Source organism: Scleropages formosus, chromosome 1, assembly GCF_900964775.1.
Source record: "Scleropages formosus chromosome 1, fSclFor1.1, whole genome shotgun sequence".
Classification (NCBI taxonomy): domain Eukaryota; kingdom Metazoa; phylum Chordata; class Actinopteri; order Osteoglossiformes; family Osteoglossidae; genus Scleropages; species Scleropages formosus.
In genome coordinates, this window is record NC_041806.1 from 26001072 (window position 1) to 26024187 (window position 23116).

The 23116-nt window shown below is 41.4% G+C and overlaps 1 protein-coding gene across 1 annotated transcript; it reads right to left on the reverse strand.

Moving 5' to 3' along the window:
- Positions 1-293: 293 nt before the first annotated feature.
- Positions 294-16875, reverse strand: LOC114910558 (ly6/PLAUR domain-containing protein 1-like). Its single transcript, XM_029252202.1, has 4 exons — positions 16625-16875; positions 16230-16331; positions 14239-14373; positions 294-532 (listed from the first exon to the last, which is right to left on the reverse strand). Exons 1-4 carry the CDS (start codon positions 16671-16673, stop codon positions 294-296), a joined length of 525 nt encoding a protein of 174 aa, XP_029108035.1. The 5' UTR covers positions 16674-16875.
- Positions 16876-23116: the final 6241 nt, after the last annotated feature.

The window sequence follows — 23116 nt, forward strand, 5'->3', positions numbered from 1 at the left end:
TACGGCGATCGAGAGCAGGCGACCCAGCGTTGGCCCGTGTACCTGCTGTGATTAATGTCATACAGTGTGGGCCCTACAGGCTCACGTAGCACTAAACTGCTCAAACGATAGGCGCGTTAAGGTTGGCGTGAGAAATGCGGATGAAGAGGAGAACCCACAAGAGCGCGAAGCAAACTACTAATTAAATCCAACTTCAAAAATTAACCACAGAATGCTAAGGCTCCTTTTTTTGGAGATCAGAGCATGTAGAAAAAGCAGTACTGAAACAGAGTCTCAGAGGCGTATTCTCTACGTTAGCAAGAGAAGGAGGAGTAAAAAAAGGAGGCGTTCGAAGAGCCGGAAGGAGACACACGGCCGGCTGCGGGGGCCGTCGATGGGACCGGACGCTTCTTCTGCCGCGGCCCATTGCAGAGCGGTGTGTTGCAGCAGCTGATGCAAACTGAATGCAGCTTCCCGGTGCAGAACTGCTGGTAGCCCGAGGAAGCGATGAGGCAGGCCCCCGACGAGGCGCACGACTTGCGGTAGTGAATCCCTGCGGACACAGACACGAGGTGAAACGCTGAAACGATACGCTCCCTCACATGGGTGACTCTCAATAATTTAACGTAACAAACTTGCTTCAAATTAATGTACACCAGTTACTGAAGCATTTCCGCTTAAAAACTCCACTAAAATAGTGAGCAAATGGTGTTGGGACACATCACATGAAAAATGGAAACTAAGCAAAAAAAAAAAAAAAAAAAAACATCCCGTTCTGTAAACCTGTAAGTAAAGATGATCTTTAGGAAAGTAGGAAGCAGTTCTCTCATGCTTTTTTTTCTTTTTAAACACTTGTTTTACTGAATAACACTCCAGGCAGCACTGTGGCCTCGCAGCTCCTAAACCATGCTACTGGATGTGACTTTGAATCCCGTTTAGTGTGTGCTCAGCCTGCATGTCTCCCCGTGAGTGAGTGAGTGAGTACTGTGTCATGGACTGGCATCCTATCCAAGGTTCACCCAGCCTCATACCCTGTGCATCTGGGATAGGCTCTGGACCACCATGACACCTCAGCGAACACGGTGATGTGGATAAAAGGCTGACGGATCCATTTTTCAACTTATTCCAGTGAGTCGCTTTCCTCCTGCTTGCGCTACAAAAGGTCACAGTGACACGAGGCTAAGCAGACGGGTCCAAACTTTGCACACCTGTCTCCTGCTCCACCCTGGTATTTTGCTTTACAATACTTTCGATAACAGAGGCGAGATGAGATGTTTGTTGCTTTGGAGAAAAGTGTCTGCTAAATGAATAAAAGTAAATGTAAATGTAGGTGGTAATGATTTGGTTACAACGAGAGCTAAAACGGATTTAGAAGAGACTTGAAGAAGTTTTGAAACCATCAACAGTATTGGCTCCACATTCACTGGGGACCAGCTTTAGGAGAGTAAGCTGTAACTACAGTGTTTGAATGGTACTGTAGATCATCAGCAGCTTTAATGCTTGGTGTGGATATGGAGAAAGTAGAAGCGTTACAGTAAGGGGTTTAGTAGTCCCAAGCAGCAAAGTAGAGCTCGTAGTGTAATCGGCACCTAGAAACAACACAAGGCAAATAGTTACCGTCTACATGATGGAAGAATCATGGGGAGACAAGGAAACCTAAACACTGGGAGTTGATTTACAAAAAAATCTATTGCTTCAACTGATTCCTGTATCTAGTACGGTAACTTGTACGGTCAGTAATTTACACTAATTTATTAAGTCCCTTGAGTGGCTAATTAGACAAAAAAAAAATTAGACATGTACAGTAGAGTAAACTAAAGCTCCCAAGAAAGTGAAAAGGCAGGGACACGATGACCACGACTGAGACGTTAGACTGTGTGTTAAAAAGTAGCGCAGAGAAATTAGCTGTACGGATGCTTGACGTCAAAGACGAGAGAATCGCAAAGAAAAGGACGCGTTACGGATGGAACGACAGCGTGGAGAACATGGCAGTGTCGGTGGTGCCGGTGTGAGTCACACAATGGCTAATAGCCGCACTGAATGACGACAAGGCGCGTGAACAAGGGAGCCCATCAATGACATGGGCCGTGTAGCAGCGGCACGAGGCAAATGCCGTGAACCAACTAACCACACCGGCGAGATCCGCGGCACGAACCGAAGTCACAATGAATATAGACAACGTAATAGCTGAAATAAGGATGCAAAGACACATGCAGAATAAGGGTGGAAAGCAAGGAGCATCATTACCAATGAACAAGGGTGCGAATCAAAGAAGGAGCCATAGATTAATGGACACGCTGAATCACAAGTAGTGCCAGTGGCCAGCACCGGTGATGAGCATGACAAAATTAGAGGGGGTGGGCAATGAACAAAGGAGCAAACTGAGCATCGTGATGACAAATGAACGGCACCAAACAAAAAGCAAGTGTCAACGGAATAAGTGTGTGTCAACTGAATAAGTGTGTGAGCCAAACAACAGAGACAGCAGCGGACTAGAACACGGAGTGAATGGTAACATCAGCTAACTAGGGTGTAAACCGAAGCATAAACACACAGCGCTGTGGAAAAAGAATTTGTTCCCCTTCTATTAACATAAAATTTGATCACGTCTATTTGACAGTTCTCGCAGTATATGAATTTAGCCCGAGAGACAAAACGTGACACCAGCGTTGTTTTTATGTCATCTCCTTGGCGTGGAAAATAATGAAACGTGTAACCGGACGTGTGAAAATTTATTTGACCATTTACAGTCAATCACCGGTTGTGCCACCTTTAGCTGCAATGACTGCAACTGTGCTCCGGCTTCAACTCACAGACCAATGACCCAATATCTCCTTTAGAGCTTCCTCATACTGAAAAGAGCTCCTTCAATAATAGCAAGGAGCCCAAGTCCTGCAGCAGCAAAACATCCCCAGACCCTGTGAAATGTAATGTTTGGTTTTTGCCACATGTAAGGAACGCATAAAGTGACGATTCCTTACTGCCTTTTTTCCCCCCATCTCCACGACATTTTTCTAACATTTTTTCCTCATCTGAGAAAGGACTCCATGTCTGCTGTAAATGCAACTCATATGAAATAAGAGTTCTGAATCAATCACAGCATAAAATCCCTACGATACACTTTAGCCTGCCCCTTCATCCACTACACATCTAATTTTAATCTACCCATTACTCAAAGGACGAGAGGACATTTAAACTAATTTAATGTCTGATCTTTGCAGTTCATATTTTAGTGGAAAAACGCATTTGTGATATATCTGTGTTGCATAAATTTGTAATATTAAATGCAGGGGCTGTAGCCTAAATATATTTAGTATATTTGTTTAATACTCAAAGTGCAGCTAAAAACATAATTCGCAATGTTTCTCGTAGCAGTGCTAATAATATGATCATTATAATTGTTCCACACAACATTCTAACAAATGGTTATGAATGTAACCCCCAACACTCATTGTGAATGACCTATTTCACCCTTTTTAAAATCGCGATGTAATCAATGTAGTTGTCACTCCGACTTAGCAAAAGGGGAAAAAAAAAAAAAAAAAAAATCAGAGCAATAACTTCCAGAGATACTGACTCTTGTCTGAATTCAGGACAATGATGACGGAGCAATTTATTACTACACTTTATTTAGCAGATGTTTTGTTCAGGGCAGCTTCATGTCATGTTTGTACATTAACACACACACACACACACATTTTCAGAACCGCTTGTCCCATACGGGGTGGCGGGGAACCGGAGCCTACCCGGTGACACAGGGCATAAGGCCGGAGGGGGAGGGGACATACCCAGGACGGGACGCCAGTCCATCGCAAGGCACCCCAAGCGGGACTCGAACCCCAGACCCACTGGAAAGCAGGACTGTGGTCCAACCCACTGCGCCACTGCACCCCCTTAAGTTTGTACATTAACAATAGTTACAATTATGTGCCTATTTACAGAGCAATATATTGTAAGCGGAGCAATTCAGGCTACATCCCTTCCTCCTGTGTACTACAACTGTCTGACACAGAGCCCTGCAACCAAACATGAAACAGACAAGTGCAGTATAGCGTGCGGCACAATACACGTCTAACCAAGGCCTGATTAACTCACACTGCAGCGGATTAAAATGTACATGTAAATTCCCCAAATCCTTCGTCGCTTCTCCATGGCATTGCAAGCATCACTAAGATGTGCGCGGCACTTTCCAACCGTTTCACTGTTACGACCTGAATACTGGAAGTTCCTGCTCAGACAAACTGCAAGAGTGCTACAAGTACATCATTACAGTTGGCTGCCACATTGTAACAGCTGAAATGATTCTACCTGGCTTCTTGCGCTTGTGAATGATGTAGCAGTGAAAAAAAAAAAAAAAAAAAAACCCTCAGCAGTTGGGAAATGAGCGAAAGTCTATCGCGGTAAAAGGGAATTATAGTGTTGCGCATTTTGAAATGTCAAGAGGATACAGATTCATTCTTTAAAGGGTATAAAAGAGTTTTCAAAGAGCTAGAAATGTTAAAAACTTGAGAAAACTTAGTTGGGAAACTTGACATCAACAGAAGCTGTTTGCAGCGACACGCCGGCACATCGGCCAAAGCTGTTGCCCGGGTCCAACTTCAAATCCGCTCAGTCTGCACAGAGTTTGCATGTTCTCTGTGTGCGTGTGTGGGCAGCAATTATATTTACTGTATTTGTTATTTATTATTTGTATTAACATGAATAAAGTGTGAAATGAGAGAAAAAATGATAAAGGCCTTTGTACAATACAGTATAGGCGTCAAGGACACTGAGGGGAGACAGGAGGTAAGGTTCGGACCCAAATGCAGGTTCGTTTATTTCGGGAGGGGATACGGGAACGGACACGAGGTCGTGAGCAGGCGTGTGTCTTCCAAGCCGCATATGTCTTTGAGGGTGAGGCAAAATCAAAACTGAGCGGACGAGCAGGAGGTCAAAAGCCAGTAAATCCGAGACGAGGGACAAGGAACAAGGGGTGTAGAAGTGGAAGAAGAAGGTGCGCTGAATCGCAAGCCAAGAGGGTGGGCTCTGTATGGTTCCACAACCCGGTGAGTTGACGTCCTTCCTTTTATACCTGGCCCGTCTGATTTGTGGAGGGTGCGGTTGCTTGGCTTGATGGTGTGGGCGTAACAATAGGATCGCTGCATGTTGATTATATGTCCTTACAGTAAACATAATAAACTACGTGGGCATATGTGATTTCGAACGAAGCTGGCCTACGGGAAGTCGTTGTAACGGAATTTTGTTGGATGTAGAGAAATAGAGGCATTTCAGTGCGGGTACAAACGGCTCCGAACCATTTTGAGAACCGACGTAAATGGAATAATTTAAGCTATAACATCAAATTCATTTTTAATTCACATGAGTATACGGTTTAAAATTTAACATAAGATGAATAAATACAGTTCAACCTTCACCTAAGCTTCAATATTTGTTTCAGATTTATTACATTATGCAGTTGATGTTTTTCTGGAAAATTACTTACAAAATTAGTTTTTTTGTGCAAAGATTTCTTACTCATTGGGGGGAGGATGGTCACAGGTTCAAATCCCAACTCCTGCTGTACTAACCGTTGAGCAAGTTGACAATCATTCAGCTGTATAACCAGGGTACATAACTGTAGGTAGTTTAATGCTGTAAGATGGAGAAAAGCATCAGCTCAATAATATAATAATTGATCCATCTATACACTGAGTAATATTTACTGGAACAAATAAAGTATTGTGATCAAGTGTACTACAGCAGGAATACGGTTCAAGAGCAGATCTTTGAACCGTAAGGCATCAGCTCTAACCGATACACTTGCTACCCACAAGACCTTAAGGTATATAGGGTACAAGCCGTACTTCTACTGCTTAGGTTTCTTGTTGCCACGATGCACAAACATTTTTACAGTGAAGCTTCTTTACAGCGTTATTCTAAATATTCAAAAATGTAATAAGGCTGTGTTTTCTTCAAAGTGGAGTGTGACATGCCTGGTTAGTTAAGGCAGCTAAAGAGAAGAGAAGCAAATTACTGAAAAGCATATCGATTAATCTTCTGTCTTCCATACTTTGATTCAGTTCAGTGACGTTAAGGCATAATGTGCTCACGGGATTTACTGAAACGAGAAAAAAGCCAATCTGTGATGATGTCTATGGGATTTGATTATCACAGCAAGTTTAGCTTCTTGCTTTAGTTGAGTGCGAAATAGGGCATAACTGCCGTGAAATGAAACAGAGCCAACCTGGGGTGAAAAACACACTGAGCGAAGTTAAAGTGCATCTCATGTGTCTAAGTGCTGCTCCACTTTTTGAAATTGTAGTTTTAACGACTTACAACAAGGCAACTCGAGCCTGGGTTTAACTTTATATTCTTTTTATTTTAAAAGCTGCTAATATCTGTGCTGGCGAGTGGAGTTCAGTAATGCACGCGGAGGTGCACGTGGCTCTTTGGCTCTGTGCTCGATCCGCCTTCGTCCGTGTGGAGTTTACGTTTTATTCGTGTGGATTTACGCCTGGCATTTTAATGCTCTCCCATATCTTAGGAATGGAGATATGTTAGAAAGTGCAGGAAAGCACCCTGCCTTGTAGCCGTGCTTCAACAGGCTCCAGACCTGAAAATGGACCGATTGATGGAACGGCTAATAAACTAAAGCGCTGTATAAAACACGCTATTCCAAATGTACAGCCATCCCTTAGTTAATGGGGTTCATTCATTCTGTGAAATCACCCTGTTCCACATTCCAGTTGGGAGGAAATCAAAGAAACATTATTTCTTATGGAAAAACAACTGCTTCCTGTTATATCAAATACGTCACCTAAAATTAACTAAAATACAAAAATGAAAGGAAATTTTATGTATGCAGGAATATCAACATAAATATAGGTATAATACTAAATATTTATGTATTTAACAAAAATTATTTCCAGTATAGCATAAAATATATTTTCATTCATGTTTTATTAGTAGAAATTGGCCAAGGCAGGGTCACGGTGGTCCACGTTGTTACGACACTTTAGCCTCGGCTTAAGGAGCTGCACTTGGAGTACGGAGCTCCGCTCTTCTCCTTCAGGGAAACCCTGTACTGTACTAAGAACGGAGGAAAACACTCGGCGCCTTTTCAAAGTCTCTTATCATTGATTACCTTTTTTATATCGTATTGTGTTTTGAAGAAAACAATCATTTTAACTTCTTTCAGCAAAGTTGTTGTTGAACTCAACAGCAGTGTTACAAACACACTCAAAAGAAAAAAAAAAAGAAAAACCCACACACAACCCAGAAGCACAGAGAGAAAATCTCCTGAGCTGTTTGTAAAAGAGCACCCTTTAGTGTTCTTAACTTTGTTTTTATTGCACTGTCCTTATGACAGTTTGTACAACAGCCTAAAAGCTGCCCACACAGTGATTTGTTTTCTCTAAAAGCTACAGGTTGGGAGAAAAAAAAAAAAAAAAAAAAAAAAAAACAAAATATGTCCACTGGTACTCTTTCATTAATTATTTTTCAGGGTCCACACTTTTGTGATTGTTGCCCTCATAAAGTGCTTTGTACACGTGCATGAGGAGGACCTCAAAGGCCTCGCTACTGATGCGGTCCTTTAAAAACCTGCTGAAATGACACAGAGCAAAGGACGCCGGCCTTTTTATATCAGCTCTTTTTTGACCCATTGTGGAAGTAAAATGACCCACATCATGAGAATGTTCCATTGTACTGGATCATAAGCCCATTGTATTAAAAAAGGTTATATATTTTATAAACTGTTACCGGTCCCATTACAAGGGACCTGAGCATACAAACTATTCAAATGTTTCCAGTTGTTCAAATTCCAAATGAATTTTCATTGGAAACAATTTCCTACATCATAGTTGCCACAAAATGTGTGTGTATATACAGTGTGTATATGTGTGTGTGTGTATATATATATATACACACACACACACACACATTTTCAGAACCGCTTGTCCCATACGGGGTCACGGGGAACCGGAGCCTAACCCGCAACACAGGGCGTAGGCCGGAGGGGGAGGGGACACACCCAGGACGGGACGCCAGTCCATCGCAAGGCACCCCAAGCGGGACTCGACCCCAGACCCACCGGAGAGCAGGACTGCAGTCCAACCACCGCACCACCGCACCCCCCTATATAATATATATATATATATATATATATATATATATATATATATATATATATATATATAAAACACACACACACACACACTCACCCACACATATTTACAGTACTGTGCAAAAGTTTAGGCACTTGGGGGAAAAAAGCTGTAAAGTGAGAATGCTTCCAAAACTGATGCTCTTAATTAATAAACTTCCTACAAAGCTTAGTAACCATCCATCGTCAACAACCGCTTGTCCCGAGCAGGGTCGCGGCGGGTTTGCCCGGGTCCCGCTCTCTGGCGGGATCTGGGGGTCGAGTCCCGTTTGGGGTGCCTTGCGATGGACTGGCATCCCGTCCTGGTGTGTCCCTCCCCCTCCAGCCTTGCGCCCAGTGTTGCCGGGTTAGGCTCCGCTCCCCGCGACCCTGCTGGGGATAAGCGGTTTCAGACTGTGTGTGTGTGTGTGTGTGTGTGTGTGTGTGTGTGTGGTGTGTACTTTCTTTCTTTGACGACACACAAAACCCTTACTGTAATACTGTAGCCTTTGGCAAAAGGAATGCTTGGAAATCTAGAATATGCTCTTTCCATTGACACTAAAGCAGAAGACATTAAATAACCGTCAAAAACAAATATTTTGTGAAACATCCAGTTCCTAAGACTTGCACAGTACTCTACCTTCAGATATACAGCGAGACATTTAAAACTCCTCGGCTGTTTATTTATGGTATCCCAGGCACACGCCATCTCCTCCTCCGCTCCTTGTTCAACAGCCATAGATGAACGTCTGTTGGATTTACACTGTCACCGCAGCTCTGGAACTCTATTAACCTGTTAAGTCGCTAATGATACCGTGCTCCTTTCTGATGCAGACAGCCCCGCCATGCTACTACTTTTACACCTTTGTACCTTTAGGCTCCTCACAGAACAGATCAAACCCATCTCATACGTGGTCTGCAATCCTGCGTAGGCCTGTCTGCACTCAGAAGTGCTTTAACCCCTGATCAACTTTAATCACTGATCAACTAATTCATACTTTTAAACAAAAACAGTTACTTTTCACTCAATCACATACCCTGAATTCAAAAACGAACCCTAAAGTGTTTATCACATACCATTTTCTTCAAGTATGACAATTTTATTTTTTTATCAAAAAAAATTACTAAAAAATACCATCTTTATACATCATCTACCAATGCCAAAGACATCTAAACATGTCCTTTGATTAATTCAAACATGCCGGACATGAAAAATGATTGAAAAATGCCTGTCATAAAATATTTTAGACATAAAAAAAATTTAAAAACCCTAAAAACATTTAAAAAAAAAAAAAAAAAAAAAAAACCTCTTTCTTTTGTTTGTAACTGGGTCCTGGAACTTTAATGAGACTCCAGCAATAGTCTGCTATGTTTGAGAACCATCTCCCCAAATATCTAGTCTCAAGGTAGAAAGTCCATGTTGATGACTCACGGCACCAATGTTAGGTGGAAAGAAATCCAAATGGTAATGAGAAAACGTATCTGTATTTATAGTGTATTTAACATATTGCACCTCATAGGTATACGTGTTTCAAGTACAAAAAATCATTTTTGAGCCTTATCAGTCATCATGAGAAAAAAATGGTTATCGTTTTGGGACAGTGTGAGGGTTCTGCTCATCCAGCTGTAGAGATGGTAGTGAGTTTCTGAGGCCTGGTTCTCTGGCACATGGATTTCGATGCTGTTCTCGACCTAATTAAGGGTAAAGAGCTCACACAGGCTGGACGGGATCAAAACATACAGATGCCTAAAAAGGTCAACAGCAAAGATAAAGATCAGTGGCAAACCATTCTGCCAATCACAGCTGTCTATCAAGGGTCTCCTCATAACCTATATAAACCTGCTTCCTTCTTCCTTCCTGAGCACTGATGATTGGTAAGGAAATGTTCATATGGTAGTTAAAGATACTTAGACTCCCAAAAGAAGGTATGTAATAAAGTCAGCTATAAACAAATGTCTGAACACACTATTTGAATGATCAATGTCCATGTATTTAGCAGGCAGTGTAAATACAGCCCAACATGAAAGAACAGAGTCCCACAGGTAAGAATGAAGGCATCACTTACATTGAGTTATTCAGCTGACGCTTTTCTCCAAAGCACTTACAGTGTGAAGGTATTTACCCATTTAGACAGCTGGATAATTTTACTGGAACAATTTCGGGTAAGTACCTTGCCTAAGGGTACTACAGCCAGAGGTGGGGACTAAACCTGCAACCTTTGAATTGAAAGGCAGTAGCTCTAACCACTACGCTACCAGCTGATCAGTTTATTGATGTTTCAATATAGCGAATGGTTGTAAGCTGTTTTATTGTATCAGTCAATTATTTCATCGTAGAAAAAGAAAAAAAAAAAATCCGGAAATTCTATTAAGGATGGACTACTTTGATGGACTACCAAGCCAAAGGCACCAATATAATGGACGAAGAGGATTAAGTCGTAGGAGTTACTGCAGGATAGTTTGAAACCCATTTCCAGAGTTTTGCCATAAAATATTTACCGGAACATGACTTATTGTGTCTTAAATTTTATTTTGCTGCTGCGTCTTCATTTCTTTATCTTGATCTCCTTGACCGTTGAATACGGTCATCCCCAAGACAGGCACAATCCGAGTTACAAGGATTCAACTTTACAAGGAGGTTCATTTAATACCCCACTTTGACTCAGAAGGCATTTGATTGCATTTCCAAGGACCAAGTTTGGATTTTGTGCACTTCTTGACCACTGAGCAGTGCAAGACACTTACATTTACTTATTAACGTATGCTTCTCTCGAGTGAATTACAGTGATTATTAATTAGTATTTAGCTGACACCTTTACAGTATTAGATAACACTACAGTAAACTCCCTACATTAATTCACACATCTATACAGCAGAGCAATGAAACACACACACACACAACCAGCAATTTAGAGCCACCAGTGAAACACATCTTCGGGAAGAAACCACTGGAACCGCACTCACACCACGCTGGGGTTGAGCTCACACTGAATTGCACAGCCTAAGGGCTGCAACACCCCGGCCGTTGCTCAGTGAATACAAATTTATTTGCATGGTTAACATACTTTCTTTTGTCTTTGCTGTTGTCCTTTGTTTTTTTTTTAAGCATTAAAGGGATGTATGTATGTATGTTTTTCTGAGCATCCACATGTGACGTATGTTGTAAATCAGAAAGAGCTGAATGAATGCAGGTAGACAGCCACACATACTACTACTACTAATTTATAATAATAATAAAAACCATACAGTACTGCAGAGTAATTAATGAAAAGGAAAACCAAGATACGTAGTTAACTATTAAACATTTTGTGAGAATTCAATTGGATTTAATTATATTTGAGCATAAATCGTGTCAGTTTTGGGGCTCGGAACATAAATACTTTTACCATTAACACTAAAGGTAATTATGCGTTTGAGTCGTCACGTGTATTGAACAACAGGTCGTGATTAAAAATGATGTGGCTGTGGTTAATAAATGGCAGATTGTCACTTTATGATGTTGTTCACATACACTTACTTTCCCTCTAAAAAAAGAAAAAAAAAAAACCCTTCAGCATACCCTTGCAAATTTGACTTATTGAAGAGCCATTCTTGCTTGAATCATTCAAGGCTAAAAAACTCCAAAATCACTGTAAGACACTGTGTGCAGTGTGGTAAACTTAACCAGAATTCAGCTTTAAAATTTATTTAAATGCTTTAAAAGAGGTTTTCATTTGGTTAAATCCTTGAATCGTTCAGAAAAAAAAAAAAGTCCATCCATGCATTTTCAGCAGCTGCTGCATCCAGTGGTAGTTTTGAGGCAGTGTGGAGCCAATCCCGGGGAGCACAGGGCACAAAGTGCGATAAACCCTGACAGCATGAGAGGCCGTGAGAGGAAAAACACAAGCGCACACTAAGGGCAATTTAGAGTTACCCGCTTCATCTGAAACGTCTTTAAATTGGGGGAGAAAACAAGAGCACCCAGAGGAAACCCACAGAAACGCAAGAACGTCCGTGGATCAGATCAGACCGCGGAGTTTATGAGCTACCTGCCGCATCACCATTCCACCCTCACAATGAAATCCTACTGTAGCAAACAGCAGTTCAATATATCAGTTAACACGATACCATACAGCTCAACTTCATTGTCAGGTTTCCTGGAAATTTGTTTTGCATCATAGCCCCTCTGTCCACACAGTGACATATTACAAAAGAAGGACACCCATACAGGGATGCAAGAGAAAAGAAAATATAATGAATAAATAAAGAATGCATGGTGCTTCCAAATAAACCTACACATTAACACAAGACATCACACAAGGCACATCGACCAGGTTTGCATAAAGAATAATTTACAACTATTTCAATACCTCATACCTGAGATACGGTAAAAAAAACTATACTTTATGAATTTCAGCACACGAATTGGTCATGTCTGCAATAATAAAAATGTCTGAAATATTAGGCTCATTTAACTAAAATTTCTCGTCTTTATCCAGCACTCTCGCTTTTATTCAAGCCTTTGCGGCCGACAGGAAGTATTTCAAAACAATCACTTACCATATAGTTTCTTTCCATACCACAGTGCGTTTTACATTTACATCTACATTTAGCAGACGCTTTAGTCCAAAGGAACGTACATCTCAGCAAAAGTACAATTTATGCATTACTTAAGAGAAAGAGAGAGAGCTGCAGACATGAAAGTCTCAAGCAAACCTAGTTTGTTACCTACCACTTGCTGTAGTAGTACGTATGACTGTCTACCGGTTTTATGCCATGTCATGCTGAATGATTATTATTCAAAGTATCTGTGCAGCAAACATCTCCGTTTAAAAAGCAGAATTCCGGTAAACCGCTGACTGTGGATGGCTAATCCTCGATTCAGGGAAGTTAGCTATCATGAAACAACATGCGTGAAAAACATTTTCTCCCTTCTTGTGTTTTTTTCTTTAATATGGTTTTGTGGATAAAGCCTACACAAAACCATAGTTTAAATATGGTCTACATTTTCTCAGCATTTCAACAACAAAGTATTAAATGAAATCAAGACGGTGGTCTCTCCACCGTACATGCTGTATGGCGCACTCATTAAAACCGTAGATGATCTTCAAACAACCGGTTCACAGGGCAAAACCTGGAAAAAATTAATTCAGCTTTCATACATCCAAATTATTCAATTTCTGAGTTAAATAAATACTGTAAGGTGTTCCCCTAAAGACTCTAATAGAGAGAGGTCAACTGAATCAAGGGAAATTACGGTACCATTACAGAAATAACTAAACTTCCATTTTTATTCTTCTTGTATACTGTAAATGAAAAGCTCTCCTAAAGTTTCTCAGCGTATCGACAATTTCAGCTAATTAAGACGCACTTCCATCCACTGCATTTCACCCAGGTAGTTTAAACATGAATTTAAGCACTCAAGAAAAGTAGTTACTCCTGTACAGACGATGATCTCTTGGTGCCGTCGCAGTTTGCGAAGAAAGCCGAGTGTGGATTTCCAGAAAGTGAACTAACAAGGGAAGATTTTACATCCTGCCAGAACCTTGAAAACAGTGTTATAAAGTACTCACATTGTTCATTTATTTTCAAGAAGGAATTGGCGGTTGAAAAGGCCCGAGGCCTCACGGGTGTGTCGAATGCGCAAATGACAACAAGTACCATCACTGACGACACAGAAACAGAGAGTCTGCTTTTTTAACCTATTAAAAGTGCCGGTTTTCAATCAGCACTATGTTTAGTAGATAAATAGGCAGAATGAGTAACTTCCTGTTGCAAGATATTCTTAGATACACATGTAAAATAAGCCATATCCATCTCACTCGTCCACATTTACATTTGTTTCTTTAAGAGATGCTTTTCTCCAAAGCACGGTACAACTTGGAGTAAACAACAGCACATTTCACCAAGGCACGGAGAAACGTCGATGCAAACCACGTCTTACTCTCGCAGTACCGTCCGCTGGTGTAATACGGCCGTTCGGTCAGCATGCTCTACACGACAGGCTGTCCGTCAACCTCAGAGGTAGAGAGTATACATTTGTATATGTCTTTTTTTTTTTTTTTTTCCCCTTCTAAGCACCTCTTCTCTTTTCCATGTGCATCTGCACTCCAGCAACACCATGACCTTGAGCACAACCCAGAAAGCGGAGCTCTTACCATCCTCCTTCACGAGCACCTCCTTCTGGCACATGTCCTGCACGTTGACCGTGCAGTTGACGATGAACTCGGGCGAGGAGCAGTCATTGTGCTTCACCTCCTCACACTGGTAGCACTGGATCTGCAGGGCAATGCCTGGCAAACAGTTCAGCGAGAGGAACCATTTATTTGCTCCGCTCTTTTGCACCGCTAATCACACATTCTTTTCTCCTCGGGCTTCAAAGTAGATCTTTTCCACTCGATCAGTTACTTATACACACCTCTGGGAATTGCTGTAAGCAAAACAAATCAGGCTGCATAAGAGAAATTAATGTGCATTTTAAACATATCCATCACCTTGTGTGTTGCATGCTACATTTGAATCTACAGTTAAGTGCACTTTGGATGCTGTCGCCATCAAACCAGTAATTTGGAGACTTGAAAATAAAAAAAAATAAAAATCCTCACGAGAGCCATTCTGAATGACAAAGCATCTTTGAGCTTCCAGTGAAAGCTGTTATGCTGAAGTGCTTCCAGGAAGAGGTGACACATCCAAAGTCCTTGCTGGCCACCAAAATGCAGACAATGTTCACCATTCACCAACACGTAAATACTGGCTGTTTAAAGAATATTTAAATATTACCTTTTTTTCCTTAAAAAAAATACTGAAAATATCAAAAGAGAAAACATTCACAAATAATTCATTGTGCTCGTGTTTTTTGTTAATTTTCACATTAGTTTAATTTAAAAACAAGTACCTAGTAATAACATTTACACTGAAGTATACTTTTCGCACCGATATAGAATTGTTTTTCAGAAAATTCTTTTCTCGATGGCAACTATTGTTGTTTCAATTATTAAAAAATGTAGTTTATTCATTAGCAAATGCTTTACCATACTCCGGTTATTTAACGAATGTGAAAATGAGAGGGGGAAAAAACTGAATTACATTTTCTCTTAAAAAGGTGAGCCATAAAGAACAAAAGCTGTGTGAGGACAGAGAGAGTTTTAAAGTGTGACAGAGAAATCCAACCACCAGTCATGTGCTGTCAGCAGGGACATGAGTCGTCATAAAATCATAAAATACCGAGACTGGAACTAATCATTTCCTCAAGGATAAACTGAGAATTAATAGGTGAATTTTGCATTTCACTTCAGCAATATATAATGAATATGATTATATGTAATTTGTTTTCCTTTATGAAGGGCAGCGTATCATTTAATTAGAAGTCGCCTTCAGTGTAAAGATCCTCCTGCTCTTTTCACCTTTTAAATTGCTGCATACAGACAGACTTTGCTAACGCTGCGAAATATTTGGCTTTCATAAGGGAGGTATTATATACAGACAGTTAGTTATATACTGAGTTATAGACAGTTATGTAGTGAGTTATATACTGAGCTATATATAATAAAACTAATTATATGATACAGTTACTTCTTATATAGACTTAGTTATATACTGAGTTATAGACAGTTATGTAGTGAGTTATATACTGAGCTATATATAATAAAACTAATTATATGATACAGTTACTTCTTATATAGACTTAGTTATATACTGAGCTATATAATTAATTATACACAGTTACTTACATAGAGTTAGTTATATACTGAGCTATAATTAATTATACACAGTTACTTATATAGTTAGTTATACTGAGTTATATTCAGTTAGTTATATACATAGTTATATATTGAGTTCTATACAGAGTTAGTTACAGATTGTGCGCGGGACCCTCGGACTGCATCCAAGTGTCAGAGCCGCATTTGCAGGAATCGTTTTCTTCTCTGCGCGTGATTTCCACACACATGATGTCACCGTGTGAGGAGCGGCTCCGTCCAGCGCGCGACAAGTAGGAAAACGAGGCGAAACACCTTCGGCTGCGGGCGCGCGGGGCGTGTGCGGCACGTGCCGACGCACGCGCTCTTAACGTAGGCGAACTTCGCGCCGCGGTGTGATTTTTCGCAGCCCGCCACACACGCCCAACACACACGGTACGCACCGCCGTTACCATGACAGTGCCTGCTTCCTCCGGCTCGATGCTCTCCTCCGTGACAGATGTTTTCCCTGCTTTCCACATTCAGCGAGCGATGGAACATGTTGATCGTGTCCACTGTAATACATGATGTCGCGTGTATGTACATACATGATGATACACGCAAGAAACTGAAGAATAAAAATAGCTGAGGTGCGTGCCGTTCGTTCGTGTTCAAAAATTATCTCCAATACATCGCGTCCAACCCGTTTCCTTTGTCCTTCAAGTTAACACTTTTATGTATCCGCACACAGCAGCAGGGCCCAAGAAGAAGAGCTGCCTCAGAAACACACACGTTCCTGGTTCCTCACACACGCACACGGGCCTGCGCGCCCCTCAACACACACACACAACGCGTTCATGGCACGTACCTGTTCCAAGGAGAAATCCCAAAAAAGTTGTGCAGGTGAGAAGCTGCATTCTTCACTAGTCCTCCTTCAGCGGAAAACACGACACTTGGACAAGTCAGAGAAGGGACGGATCGCGCGCCGAGCGCATCGCGTGCGCACGCGACTCGCCACTTGCACAGCAGCGCGAGTTTGCGGCGGGAAACGGCGAGAGAGCGCACGAGACCGCACCGCGAGCTAACGGCGGCACCACGTGACGGGAGCGGCGGAGCCCGCGACCGGTTCCAAGCGCAGGTGCGCAGCTCTAGCGAAAGGGCGCGCGCGCGCGCGCGCGCGTGTGTGTGTGTGTGTTCACGTGTGCGCGCGCGCTTGGCTGCCTTGATGATTGCAACGCGTTGCGGCGCTGAAAGCGCTCCAAAATTCCTCCATAAACTGACACGTTTAATCAGGGACACACAGAACGCGCGAGGGGTTTCCTTTAAACGCTCGCGCTACGGTACCTGACGTTACCAAACCTTGTTCTTTCTTTCTCTGTACCGAGTTTCGCTCGACGGATTCGTCCGCTGACAAACAAAGTTCACCGCGAGCCGGCTTTCGACAAGTTGCGGCATCGCTCCCCCCCCGGACCCCTTCGTCTCACTTCGTATGTGCGCACGTACACGTGGATGATTTATGAATTATAAGCGTCGCGTGTCAGTGGCTCCTCTGAGGTACCGAAGCGACACTGACTGAGTGTAATGTTCCCACAGGGCGGGAGCCCGAGCGAGTTCTGCGGCCTTCGTACGGAATATTTAGCTCGCTTTCCAAACACGGTGCTGTGAGACTGTGTGGTACAAAAGTTGAGGTCACCGCTGTGTTTTTACACGGAAGTGTCAGCAGGTCGAAGGCGAGTCCTGTACGGTACGGTACTACCTGACTGTACCGCAGTGTTACCGCAGTGAGCTAAACACTGACTTGACAGATGGAACCGAGAACCGAACGTCGTCGAGGAAGTGAAATGGGAGGGAGAGGGCACACGTACACGTACGCGTTTGTCTTAGAGAGGCACCAGTCCTACTGCTGATGGATTCTAGAATCTTCTTTTTGGCCTCCCAGAACATCGCAGCACCTTGCTGAGGCTCAGTTGCACTGCGTCACACTGCTCCGCACACACTTCTTGTCCCACGCTGCAGTTTGCAGGTGAAAGAAAGTTTAAGAAGCTATTATTTTCGGACTGAAACGATCAAACCGTTCAGTGCAAAAGGCCACGTAGCCATGTCACTGCTCTGTGTGTGTGTGTGTGTGTGTGTGTGTGTGTGTGTGTGTGTCCTGCTCACAGGTAGAGCTGTTCCCCGGTGCTGCAGGGTTGTGGGTTCAATCAAAGCCTCGGATTCACTCGGATGTCGAGTGTGGACTCCCACGCCTCGGCTGTAGGTGACAGGTTCAGATCCCATTCCGAGCTGTAGTATCCGTGAGCAAGATAGTTACCATGGACTAATACAATGAAAATTACCCAGCTGTATAAATGTGTGAATAATTATAGGGAGCTTGATATTTTAAGTCTCTAGAGAAAAACATTGGATGAATGAATAAAATGAATAAAAGTGACTTCCAGTGAACTCTAGTGTTATCAGCCCACACACCTTATTCACCAAGGTGACTTACACTGCTAGATACACTACTTACAATGGGTCACTCATCCACATCAGTGGAACACACTCTCTGTGTCACTCACACACTATGGGTGACCATGAGCAGCATGTCTTTGGACTGTGGGAGGAAAGAGCACCCAGAAACCCACAGAGTGAGTGGGGATGAAACCCACATCCTCTCGCACCACCCAGGTACATCAGTGGAACACCCTCTCTGTCACTCACACACTATAACACACTATGTGGTAAAAAGTAGTCCACAGAGAGCTGGCGGGCACTGCGTCAAGTCCCTTCACGTTCGTTTGAAAATGTTAATATTACTGGGCTTCCACTTGTTATTGTCATGCTTGCTCAAGGGCGCTACAGATGGAGGTGGGATTCGAACCTGCTGCCTTTGGGTGGAAAAGGAGCAGCTCAAACCACTACATTACCAATATAGAAATGACCATTTCCAGAGAGCTAGTCCAGGTGCTGCATAGTTCCTTTATCACACACACAAGTTAAAGCTCACAGGGCCTCTCATGTTCCTCTATATTGTCCAGTTTTTCATGGGAAAATAAGATAAGGCCTAATTTTTCCATTAAACCTATACAGCATTAATTACAGTTTTCAAGCTGAATAAAGAAATAACATTTAGAATTGACTGCTGAATGTAAATGATGTCATAGTGAATTGCTGTATGGGCACAGCTGTGTGAAGAACATGTTTTATGAGGCTCTTAATTGTTAAGTTGATCATCATTATACAATATTAAATCACTTTAAACTGGCCTTAGGTCTCGTTCCCTTTTTATCACTTGCATGGTCTTGTGGCGCCTTGATATTTCCGGATTAGTGTTTTGAAACATCGAGTGCTTCATAAAAAAGGCTTTTTAATTAATCTTTATGACACAGATGGACCTTTTTTGCAGCATATAAAAAATAAACAAATTACACACTCGGTTTTGCATATATTGCAACATTTTAATGTCTTGCTATTTAGCTCACTCAACTGCTCCTTGTTGCAGCACAGCTGAAGATCAGGGTATCGGGACAGTTATCTCAGTGCACGCTTTTCTGTTTCTGTTTCCAAGCAATATTATTTATTTCTCCTAAATATAATCCCAAAGTAATCAACCCTTGATCTAAAGAGGGACAGGTGAAGTGAAATATGTATTTCTGGACTACTGCAGTTTTATATTGACGTTGGCCGACTCTCACGTAGGGATATGGACTTAAGTGCTGGTTCAAACCCCGGTGCTCACTGCTCACTGCAGAGGACCCTTGGACATAGTGCTTCCATGAGCTACTACATTTAAAGTGTTCAAATGGTGACACTAAGTCAAATGCTGAAAGTCACTTTGCTTAAAAGTGTCAGCATTATAATAAAAAACCTTTAGAATATCGTTGAATTATTGCAAGATCAAATACGGCGTATCAGTCCTTTTCTGCCTTCCTGACGTTCTTGAAACTGGGATCAGTCATTTTCTGTGCTAAATTTTACAGTTCATATTTTTACATTTGTTGTGTTTCACATGTATAATCGAGGTCATTTGCAACTTTGTTACTGGACTTCCACTTTAGCTCTTTCTCTAGTGATTCACCGTGGTAGGGCAATGATTTACTTGTTCACGCATATCATAGTAAATATCTCGAGCTGGCAACAAACACTTGAGCGAATGCAGAACACGGAGAAATCTTCTGTATCGTTAGCGACCGTGTATTATGTATTATTTTCTGTCATTTTGGATAAAAGTCAAGCGACTCGTGGGAGCAGTTCTAGGTTAAGGATCTTTCTCTTGGCTATTTCTGTAAGGCCTGACTCAGTGCGGCGTTCTTACATTTACATTTACATGTATTCATTTAGCAGACGCTTTTGTCCAAAGTGACGTACATCTCAGCAAAAGTACAATTTATGCATTACATTAAGAGAAAGAGACATAGCTGCAGACATGTAAGTCTCAAGCAAACCTAGTTTGTTACCTACCACTTGCTGCGTGGAGGTTCATCGTTCGAGTAGGTGCATAAAACAGAGGATAGACAAATCCTGATACCCTCCCACCAATTTTTTATTTTATTTATTTTTTAATATTATAAAATACACAAATAAGCAAGTACAATGCCAGAGTAGTGGCTGAATAAAGGTTGTATCTGGAGATGCTTATGGAGTTACGATGTGTGAACAGTTACACCGTAATTGAGCTGGAGAGATTTTGGGCGAAGTGGATCTGGAAAAGGTGGGTTTTCAGACCCTTCTTGAAAGTAGACAGAGTTTCCGCAGTTCTGAGCGACAGGGGAAGGTCATTCCACCGCAACGGAGCCAGAACCGAGAACCTCCGAGCTTTACCTTCGTGCGCGGGACCACCAAGCGAGCAGAAGTAGACGAGCGAAGGGGCCTGGCTTGGGTGTAGCGGTTAATTAAGTCTTGTAAATACCAGGTACAGGTAAGAGATCACATCGGAGTACTCCTCTCTAGCTTCACACAGACAATACCTTGTCAACATTTCTGAATTTCGATTTTCATATCTACAATGTCCCATCTTCGGAGTGTGTAAAATGCCATTTGAGCTGAATTAAATATTATTTTGACAAATTGTAGCACACTCCCCAGATAATGCATTTGTGGAGTACCGGCTGTCCAAGGAACTACTCAATTTAAAAAAACAAAGCGTACAATCACCAGTGGCGAGCTAATTTATAGTCTACCTTAAATATTCACATTTACATTTGTAAATTGAGCTGATGCTTTTCCTCCAATTTGCACAAAAGTGATATAAACATTTTGTTCCTGGATGGTGTCATTTCTGGAAGGTGTCTTTTGGGTGAGAAGTCGCCTGTTTGTCACGGACAGGAGAATAAAAAGCACTAATGTCTCCATTTTAAAATATACAGACGGAATCTAAGTCCTGCAACTTACGCCGACAGCATGTAAAAAGCACAATATCAGCAATCAAAGGAAATTCTCCAAAATCCAGAAAAATAACTGATATTTTTGAATTTTTTACATATGTTTTCAAACGTTAATCTGAATTAAAATCCTACATTTAACACGGAAAACAGTGTCTTGCTGTTGACAGTGATCGCATCAAAGGCGCATAAAACTAACACCTTTTCAAAGTATTTCTTTGAAATCATCTTGGGCGGCGGAATTTTAAACGTTGAAGAATGTATTGCCGCAGCAATGCACAGGATAGTGGAGGTATCAGTTGTATAACAGAACAATCATCCCCGAGCCATCAGATGTAGGGTTCTGTCTGCAAGGTGTCAGTGAAAGTGGATAAGATTCAGTGGAGTGAAAATGTTCAGGTCTGGGACAAGAGAAAAATGTAGTGAAGTGTAACTGGAAATATCTTTCATGCAGCCAACCAAGCACAAACTGTGCCCATTTATATTCTTTACACTGTGACAATTAACTGTTATTAATGAATGTACCCCAATAACTCCAACTAATTGCTGTCACAAAACAATTTGCCCTATTGGCACAATATAGGATACATAAGGCAGACATGAAAAATACATTTCCCTTTCAAATTTACACCTATTTGAAGAAAAAAAAAATGTAAAATATACAACGCACCTTTTTTAAAGTCTTTAGCCAGTTATGGTTTATCAGTGTTTTAGAATTCAGTTTAGACCTCCATGATTTGAATAGAATAATGTAATCAGTTTTGGAGGAATTATTGTAAGCAAGCAAAGCATAACACATCCTTACATGCAAAAAGAAAAAGAGAAGTGCTCTGCACAGGATTAGGAGATGGATTTACCTTCATGGTGTACGCCCTGCACTGATGTTCTCTGCATTTTGATGAGGTGCTTTGCCATCTGCCAAAACAGGGGAAAGTGACTGGGTGGTAAGGAAGAAACACGCAACATATTTTATCATTTTAGTTCTTCAGCCACTTTTTCCCAAACAATATTAGTCACCGTGTGTAACAGTTTGAATCAATGTGAGCACATTTGGGTGTTGTGTGATGGACTTACACCCCATCCAGGGTGTACTGTGCATTGCTAGGAACTGACTTCACAACTGTGTGACTTTAACTGGCTATGTAGATACTGGAAGATACTGGAAATCATTGATTTCACTTTTAGTCCATCTTTTTTCTTCTTTCCTGAAAATTGATCGGCAGTTACAACGTGAACTCAGTCGGTACTATGTCTCATATGAGAGCAAAAATAGTGCCATTTAATGGGGAGGGGTTCAAAAAAAGACATGATAAATGATAAAGGCATAAAGCAAATTATGGACAATGCAGCAGCAGATCATGTAGCAGTTAAGGACATGGACTTATACCAAATAAAATGCTCTGATGCTTAAATGGGTCAAATACTGCAAATTGCATGAATAAAATCATTAGATAAGCAACTAATTTATGGACTAACTTGAAGGTATTGGTTTCAGTCCCTGAGAGATCCAGTTTAATTGCTCCAGTAAAATATGCTGCTCAAGAAATGGTCAGCTAAGGAACAACGTAATTATAACATTAAATGCCTTATCCATTAACAATGATCAGCGCTGATTAATGTATGATACACAGTTGTCACCAGATACCACTATCTCAGCTCTGCTGTCAATCATCAACAGGCCAGTGGGTAACATGGGGTAATGTGTTGCTCATAGATTTTGTTTTCCAACTGAAATACCCAGGCTCAAATTCCAGCTCCTACATAGTATCCTTGTCTTTAACATACTGAATTAATGCAGACTATTAAGACTACCCTGTTGTATAAAAGGGTAAATCATTGTGAATTACTGTATATGCTGACTCCTTGTGTTGCAAATGATTTTATACATTTTCAAAGAAGCTACATTTTTCCATTTTGTTTATTTTAATTGTGTTCATTTATGTATTTTCTACAATTTGTCTGTTCTAAATAAAAAAAAAAAAAATCCAAGCCCATGCATT